Source organism: Phoenix dactylifera, chromosome 16 (assembly GCF_051530095.1).
Source record: "Phoenix dactylifera cultivar Ajwa chromosome 16, Ajwa_hap1_PhDact_Kaust_v1.1, whole genome shotgun sequence".
Lineage (NCBI taxonomy): Eukaryota > Viridiplantae > Streptophyta > Magnoliopsida > Arecales > Arecaceae > Phoenix > Phoenix dactylifera.
The window spans coordinates 11275402-11284615 of record NC_143205.1 but is presented as its reverse complement, the minus strand read 5'-3'; the positions used below and the strand labels follow the sequence as shown (position 1 = coordinate 11284615).

Below are 9214 nucleotides of genomic sequence, written 5' to 3'. Positions count from 1 at the left end.
TAAAAGGATGTGTGTGCAGTGCAACCAGAAAACCTGCCTTTACCTAAATTAATAATTGACTGGTATTCTTACAAACATTGCAATATTAGAAATTTAGAGTTCTTATAACTAGAGCTAACAACTCAAGGTTCAGAAGGAAAAGAACCAAGCACATATCCAATCAAACAGTCTCTTAATACTCCTCTCTTTTATTCCTCAACCAAGCAAATCTTAGCAGTCATTTTTCTTGTTTACTTCTAGATTAGCAAGGACATGGAATTCAGACATGTTCAAGGGTTTTCATGGCATCCTCTCCTTGGGACACAATGGAAGAAAGAGAACTGGTTGGGGGCTTGGATAGCTCGGGCTTCTCGCCGTCAACAGGCTCAAAACATGCAAGGCTGGCCAGGGTCTCAACTGCGTCAACAACCCCATCCGTCCTCACCGATATCTCGATTAACAGCGAAGCAACCGTGACAAGAGGCAGAGATCCAAGTAGTAGCACACTATCTGCTTGTTGGAGAGATTTAAAGGCATCAAGGAGCTCCTCCACAGCATTGTTCTTCTCTCCAACTAAATAATTTATTCTTGAGGATTTCTTCATCGACTTGATTGAGCTTGCCAACTCTTTCAAAACCTCTGAACATTCCAAGCTTAATTTAGCACAACCATCCCTAATATGCTTCTTTATATACTCAGGAGCCTGCCATTGGACATATGTCCCAAAAATTTTGATATAAAAACATATTATTAATTACTAGGCCTACATGTATTAAGAAAAGAAAGAGATACTGAAATCTACCCGAGATTCTGAATTCATGCAACTATTAAGGGTTTCTATGCAGTAAGCACAGTAGCGCATCGCAGCACCAACTTTTAGGTATTGTCTCCATGGATATCGAAACCTGAAGCGGCCATGAGCTGGTTCCCATCTTGCTAAATTAGCCTGCAGAAACAAGGTCACAAGTGAATGAAGAACAAAGAAAATAAAGCATGTAGTTTATCTGTACCAGGTATATATACTCACCAGAGAATCTTCTGAGGCCTTCGAATTAAGAACACATTTATAACCTTGCAAATTTTGATGCGAGGCTTCCTTGTCACCATCAATCCCTCCCTCCTGTAAGTATTTATCTACACATACTGTAATTTAATCCAACAAAGAAAAATCAGACATAAAGGGATATATAGTAGTATAGCTTATCATGAACTTGAATACCATGGATGGATTTTGGAATAGGATGTACCAACTAAGGAATCAGCGAGTTTCTCCATGTTGCAGGTGATGAGGAGGTGAAGTTCCTCGCCAGCCCATACCGGGCAACCCAGAATGCAGACCAGGAGGCAGATGGAGATTCCAATTGCAACGGTGGTGAGTCGTTGCTCGGCCAACTCAAGCAGCTCATCCACACGGTAGCCAGAGAGTGCAACCAAGTTGAATGTGAGGATAAATATTGTGATTCCATAGTCGAACTGGACTTTGATTGTTGGAATGAATCGAGAAAAGGTTGCTGCTGATGCTGAGTAAACAAAAATTACGCATAAGCATAGATTAGTTTTCTTTTCTTAAAACAGAGAGGGAACTACGTACGCAAGAAAATGATAGAAAAGGTAGAATTTACTCATAGCTGTGTATCATACATAATAAGAAGACTGCACTCCCAAGAATCATGTGCTCTGCTGTTTCTCCTGATTTACTTGCAAGCCAGTGAATTCCAACCGCAAGAGCACCAGCGCTCAGAGTAGCAATGGCTCTATTGAGTCCTTTGTACAAGCTACCACCTGCATGAATTAATGAAGTTCATGAGAGAGGATGTGGTTAGACTTTTTTATGTTTATGCATGGAATGAAATTAGTACAGTAATAAATGTAACTCGAAAAGAAGCTTATTGTGATCTTACACATTGTGAAATGAAAACTTACTTGGGGGGTGAGAAGGGTTATATGAATAACACATTTCCCGTGAGTTTGAGGCTAACAAGTGCTAATCTATTTCCTAAATTCCAAGGACCAACATATCGAAATTATTAACAATACATATCTATGTGGCAGCAACTCCATGATAGCAGCATCTAATGCAAATACCTAGGCCTCATGTAATCCTTTTGATTTAGAAAGTACAATTTTCAGGTAATCAAAGTTTGGAATCGAGATTCTTAATTGAGAGACAAGAACTGTTGGCATGGAAGTTTTTACTAGTACTCTTGCTACTTATGGTGAATCTCTACTACCTATGTATTGGAATGTATGCATGTAGTTATGAATACATGCATGCATGTTTTTGTGTTGGTATATGCACATGGATATATTTAGTTATAATGTTGAACTAACAGGTGTAAGATAAATTTTCTTGAGAGTTGAAGATAAATTTAGTTATAATGTTGAACTAGCATGGAGACATCTTTACAATTCTTGCGACATGTGAATCTTTATGAACTATGTATTGGGAAGTATTCATGTACTTAATATGTATTTATGTAGGCATATTATGCATATGTAAGTTTATTTTCTCTATACACTTACCGACTGTGAATTCGAAGATCACCACTACTGTCATGATAGCCCACATAGCAGTTCCTCCAACTCCATCATACAATGGCCTGATATAGTAGAAGACAGACACCAAAGTGAGTGCAAGCCCCACTTTTATGCAATGGACAGCCTTTCTTGGATCATCAGCTCCAATCTTCCAGGCCCTCTTCATGAACCCTGAGACCTTTAATTTTGCAGCTAACACCAAATGATACAGCCATGGCCATTCTCGATCAACTGGCCCAGACTCCATCTCCAACCTCACTGATGAACCACCGGAAACCATCAATCTCCATTCTAAACTCTGAGCTACTTCTTTGCCACTGACCATTGCTGTCCTAGAGAGAGAGAGATTAAGGCAATCACTAGGGATGATGCCGAACTTTTCCCTCCAAGTTTAGAGGGTCACCTTTCCCTTGTCTTATTTCCAAAGATGTAGGGGAATATTTGAAGTTTTGAATGACAAGGATAGAAGAGAGGAATGTGAGGAAGCGCCAAGGCCACTGGTGTGAGAGGCTCAGCTGCCCGTTTTCTGTAGTTGAGGGGAATGGAGATTTTTATAAGGGAAGAATTACTTATAATATATTGCTAGTAGGCCCAAGAGTAAAGCAGAAATACGGTTTAAAAAAGTCTTTTGTTAGCATAATTTTAGAGATCACGTAACAACTTGTATTAATCATATTATTTTTTGTTAGCGTGATCCTATATCAATCAGTATTATTTTTTTTTGTTAGCGTGATCCTATATCGATCAATATTATTTTTCTTTATTAGCATGATCTTATTAAAAAAAATTTAGGAATTAAATAACAACTTTTATCAGCGAGTATTATTTTTCTTTATTAGCATAATCTTATATATTTCTACATTATTTTTTTTGTATTGAGTCTGTACATAAGTATATATAACCAGTGAGATGTACCGAATATTATAAAACAGAGAAATACAATCATTTTTCTCTCTCTTTTTTTTGTTTTTTTTGTTCTTTTGCAAATATTTTAACATGGTATCAAAGCGACCGATCACCTAATCTGCCATAAGCATCTCTTCCATCTTTGTTGTGGTTATTGTTGCCATGTCTTGAAGACCCCTATTACCGATCTATCGATCTTTGTTTCTAGGTGAATTAACACCAAAGATCCTCTATTTATCGGTGGATCCATATATCCTCTGTTTCCTCGCATATCCTTTATTTATGGTAGATTAATATCCGAATATTTTTTATTTTCTAATGGATCCGCAGCTCCTCTCCACCACTTTTCTTCTCAGCTTTAGATCTTCGGTCATCTCTCCTCAATGTGGCTCGGTCTTTTTCTCTCCATCTCCAGTTTTATTTTCTGCCTCCAGCTCTTTTACCATCTAGTTCGAAGTTTCTTGCTCCTCTTCCATGGTATCTCTGTCTACAAGAATTATTGACCTTCAGTTGCCTTCTCTCCGAGCTCTATTCTCGTTACAAGCGTTATCTTTTATGTGTTTTCTCGCTCCCACATCATCAAACAAGCCAATCAACCAATGCTCTTCTTCTATGGTGCCTCCGTCTATGAGGATCATCGACCTTCGTTTGCCTTCTTTATGAGCTCTGTCGTCACTGCAACTATCATCTTCTATATGTCTTCTCGTTGCTACATCATCAGACAAGTCAATCAGCCACATCGACAGGCATGTCGATCTGTCACGTCAGTCAGACATATCAGTCTACTATATCAGCTTTTGAGTTGTTATGGTAACTTCTAATCTGCCACATCAGCTTCTGAGTTGCTATAACAGCTCGTGTTCTACCACATCATGCTCTATGCTGCTACATTAGTTCTTGATGTTTCACTACGTCAGCTTTTGAGCTACTATGTCAGCTCCTAGTTGATCACGTCAGTTTTTAAGCTACTACTTCAGCTTTTGATCTAGTACGTTAGTTTCTAGGTATATTCGTGATCTAGTTTCTAAACTTAAATTGGCACCTATAGTACCATTTTAAGTTAGAGGGAGGATGTTAGTATAATTTTAGAGATGAAGTAACAACTTGTATTAGCCCATATTATTTTTCTTTATTAGCATGATCCTATATCGGTCATTATTTTTTTTCTTTGTTAGCATAATCCTATATCGGTCAATATTATTATTTTTTTTTAGCATGATCTTGTTAGAATGATTTTAGGGATCACATAACAACTTGTATTAGTGAAATTTTTTTATTAGCATAAACTTATATTAGCCTATATTATTTTTCTTATATAGAACATGTACATGAGTATATATAACCCCTGAGATATACCGACTATGATGAAATAGAAAAATAAAATTATTTTTTCCTTTTTTAAAGAAAAAGATGAGCGAAGTTTTAGTCTCGTGGATGAACCTCCAGTCCGCTTTTGATTCTGACAAGATAAATCAAATGCCACTCAATTACAACAATAGCTTCTAACCAACACTAATTCAGAAAAAATAGCCAAATTTACCCAAGAACTTGAATATATCCATTGTTGCTCATCAAAAGATCTTCCCAAAATGTCAAAAACAGTTGTATGTGCAAAACCTCACAACTTTTAAAAGCAAACTGGTCTCTTATATACTACAGCAGATTAATGTGGCATAATATGTAAAGCAAACATGGAATGTGACTACTAAATATATGAACACCAATTCATGCATATGACTTGGAAATATTGGTGAGATTGTGTGTCTCCATCCATAGAATGGATTAACCAAGAGAGATCTGATAGGGAAACCAATATATGTCACTCCTATATGAACAATTGATGTGGCACATTCTTTTCAACATGAGGACATCAGGGATCTAGTTAAAATAAAAAAGAGATTATCTATAATAGATATAGAGGATGGAAATTCATACTAATGCATGGTACCATCATTTTAGTATCATGTATTAGACAAACAGTTTGCGAAGCAGAAAAGTGTTGAATGGTGTTTATTGTTAGTTCACCATCCTCCTGATTATTCCAATTCAAAGCTTTTACCTAACATGTATTGCATGCGGGACCAATTGAACTGAGGATTTACTTAAAGATATAATTTGTTCTATATTCGTTCCTCTCTTTTTTTGAGAAAGTATTTAGTCCAATTATTGTGTTTCCTTATCTTCAATCACAGTGACATATCACTATCCTTTGTCTGTTTGGTTATTGGACTGACGTCACCTGATCATGACCTAAAATCAAAAACTTCCTGCCCAAACATCATCCCGGTTAAGCTTAACATAACTATTCTGCTGTCATACTCCATTCCCACTCTATCTTCTTTTTATATCTCACATGGATAATTCAAATGTGGCAAGCACAAGCTGTAGTTGTATAATAATTTTCTTTGGACCTGATGGAATCTCCAAATGCATAAAAATCAAGCTATGCAATCATTAGAGACCAAAGAATATGAAATTGCATAAAGGAGTGCAGAGTAGTTGAGGCAATTGGTTGCGATGGTCTGTTGAATTTTATGGCATGCCTGCCATTTTAATAGACATAGAATGCTTTTCGTTAGGGCTAAAATCGGATTGGTAATGAATCGGATACTAACATATTCATATCCAAATTTATTTTGTTTGACGAATACAGATACAGATATAGATGCTAGTTGGGTGCAAACGGATATGAATACAAATCGGATACCAAACATATGGATATAAATACGGTATAAATCGAATAATTAAACTTTATAATCATAGAATTAAAGATATTATTAAGTGGATGGTAAATCAAGTTAAATACGGATATTAGTTAGATACTCAAATTTCTATTCATATCCGAATAGATTTAGATACGAAAACGAATCTAGATGAATATTATCCGATCCACTTTCACCCCTACTTCTTCTTATTCTTTAAGAATAATAATATATATGTAAGATATAGTGCCATTTAGTACATTAAAAGGATGGCACCCAAGGATTAGGTCATATCCCGCGATTTAGCAGGTTGTACTCACGTTAGAGTTATATGAAATGAGTAGCCGTTTTACCAAAAAAAAAAAAAAAAAAAAAAGGATTAGGTCATAGATGATTAGAGCATGTTTTAATAGTTTTATATGCAATCAATACGACAACTAAGAGATAGAAGGCGAAGAAAGTGAATCTGTGACCAAACAAGTTAAACTATTTTAGACTTCGGAACGAAGTACCAAGATGTGGTGCCTTGTGATAGATTATATAAATAATGCTGAATGATTGTAAACTCCTTTACAAGGTGATGATCTAGACTTCCACAGAAATAAACACAAAATTTGGTAAGGAATAAGAGATGTTGCTAGTGAAAGGCATATCCCAATTTAGAGCTCTCCTTGAAGAGAAGTCTACAAATGGGAGCGCGTGCAAGATCTAAGGGGTGAAAATGTGAAGGCATTGGGTTAGAGTACCTGCAAATACACTGTACTTCCAATAGTCTACTAGGGAATTCACAGTTTCCTCTTAGAAAGTTGCAGTAGGCATATGATTATATGCAAGCTTTGGTTATTCACTTATTCTGATGAGCTCAATAAAAAGCATTCCAGGCAAATTATTTTTTATATTTATTTTTATATTTTTTGGATAAGAATGTCTACTAGGGTTGATGTATCACTTCTTATAGGCTGCATAGACTGCTTCCGCTAGCAATCTAAACTTTGCAGTAGTGATTTCAATTCATAACTTGTCCCCAGAATACACTTGAAAAGAATGAAAGATCACTACAAAAAATCATAGAATTCCCAATAGTTATAAAGTAGTAAAAAAAATTGAAAAAAATGCCATGCACCCATTATATCCTCCATATTTTTTGAAAATACTAGACAAGTGTCAGGCACAATCTACTAGGTTGACTAAGATCCATCTAGCCACCACGATAATAATCTACTTTGTTAAAGTTAAAGTTCATTATATTTATTAAAAGTTTATTCACACTATAAATATACTTATTTGAAATATGTTTTGATATATTATATTTTAATAATTATTTCTTTTCATAAAAAAATCAATCTTTTTCCCTTTAATGAACATGAAGAATGAAAAACTTCATTTTGTTCTTTATGATATTTTCAAAACCATATTTGTTGCCCAAGGTGACAACCCAAGAGGGGGGGTGAATTGGGTCTTTTAAAACTTTTAAACTACTTCTAAAACTTTTTGATTAACTATGCTAAGTTGTCTAGATGCACAGTGAAAGTTAAACTTAGCAAGGGTTTGATGTATAGACTTCGACTTGATTAAATATGCTTGCAACTAAAGGATGTGCGGATAAGAATTAAGCAAGCAATTTATCTAAGTAAGTAAGTGTGTTAGTTAGACAATAACTAGAGGCATTACAAACACAAAGGACATATAGTGGTTCGGTGCACCCCAGCACCTACATCCACTCCCCAAGACCTCTTGGGAATTTCACTATAATCCTACCGATTACAGCCGGTTGTTTTACAAGCTCACAACCCAACTTGTTGTTTTACGAGCGCACAACGAACTCGGTCAGTTTTCCCAGGCTCACCGACTAGAACCTCCCCGATTGTTTTCCCGGGATCACAATCAAACCCTTACACGTTGGTTTTACCCTCGGCTCACCAACAAACCTAAACCCCGTTGGTTTTCCCTTTGGCTCACCAACAAACCTTAATCCCGTTGGTTTTCCCTTTGGCTCACCAACAAACCTTACACCGTTGGTTTTCCCTTTGGCTCACCAACAAACCTTTAACCCCTTGATTCAATCCCTTGATTGAATCAAGTTACAAGATATTAAAACAAAGAATAAAAACAAATCAAAGCTTCTTAAACAAGCAGATATGACAATATAAACAAATAGAGTAAAGAGAAGCCCTCAAACGAGTTTTGAAGATGGAGGAGCTCGGCTTCTTCTTTACTTGATCCTCCTCTGATTTGGCATGAAGTAGAGGATCCCCGAGGCAGCACACGGATGGAGAGGAAGCTTTCGGATTCACTTGGATGCTCTTCTTCTCTCTATTTCGTTTTGGATGGCCCTTTTGTGCTTATGGGAGATTTCCTTTGTAATCTCTTTGAGATCTCTTTCCTAGATGATCTCTCCCACTTCCATGCATTCTCCCCTAGCTCTCTTCTTGTTTTTATAGCTTTAGATGGAGTGGAAACAAGAATATAGCCGTTAGAGACAAAAATAGAGCCGTTGGAACCAGTCTGCAGCTCCTGACAATATGACCGTTGGGTTTGGAGTCGACTCGCGCGATCAGGAGTCGGCTCGGCTGTAGCAGGAGTCGACTCGAGCTTTTCCGGAGTCGACTCGGCAACTGTTCCAAGTTTGAATTAAAGTTGCCGTCTTGACTGGGAGTCGACTCGACTTAACCCGGAGTCGACTCGCCAACTTCTGGCGCTGACCTGGCAATTTTGGAGTCGGCTCATCCTCTGTAGTCCGTGGATCCAAATTTGAATTTTGTCCACTCGAGTCGACTCGACTGTCCTGGGAGTCGACTCGAATCTCAAAGCCCGAACTCCCGATTCTCTGTCTTTTGGCTCATCCAGTCTTGGAGTCGACTCGAACTTCCTTGGAGTCGACTCGGCTCTCAGTTTCCGAAAGTTGGTCTTCTGCCATCTTAGTGTAGCGCTGCCTTGGAGTCGACTCGAGCTGTCTGGGAGTCGACTCGAATCTCAGAGTCGGAAAACTGATCCTCTGTATTTTGGAGCCGCGCTGCCTTGGAGTCGACTCGACTTGTCTTGGAGTCGACTCGCCTCTCAGAGACGAAAATACCGTCTTCTGTCTTGGG

General features: G+C 37.4%; 1 protein-coding gene across 1 annotated transcript; it reads right to left on the bottom strand.

Moving 5' to 3' along the window:
- Positions 1-3031, bottom strand: LOC103721858 (aluminum-activated malate transporter 10-like). The gene is made up of 6 exons (XM_089927891.1): positions 2503-3031; positions 1621-1761; positions 1227-1499; positions 1007-1122; positions 782-925; positions 1-682 (listed from the first exon to the last, which is right to left on the bottom strand). The coding sequence occupies exons 1-6, from the start codon at positions 2840-2842 to the stop codon at positions 260-262; spliced, it is 1437 nt and encodes a 478-aa protein (XP_089784017.1). The 5' UTR covers positions 2843-3031; the 3' UTR covers positions 1-259.
- Positions 3032-9214: the final 6183 nt, after the last annotated feature.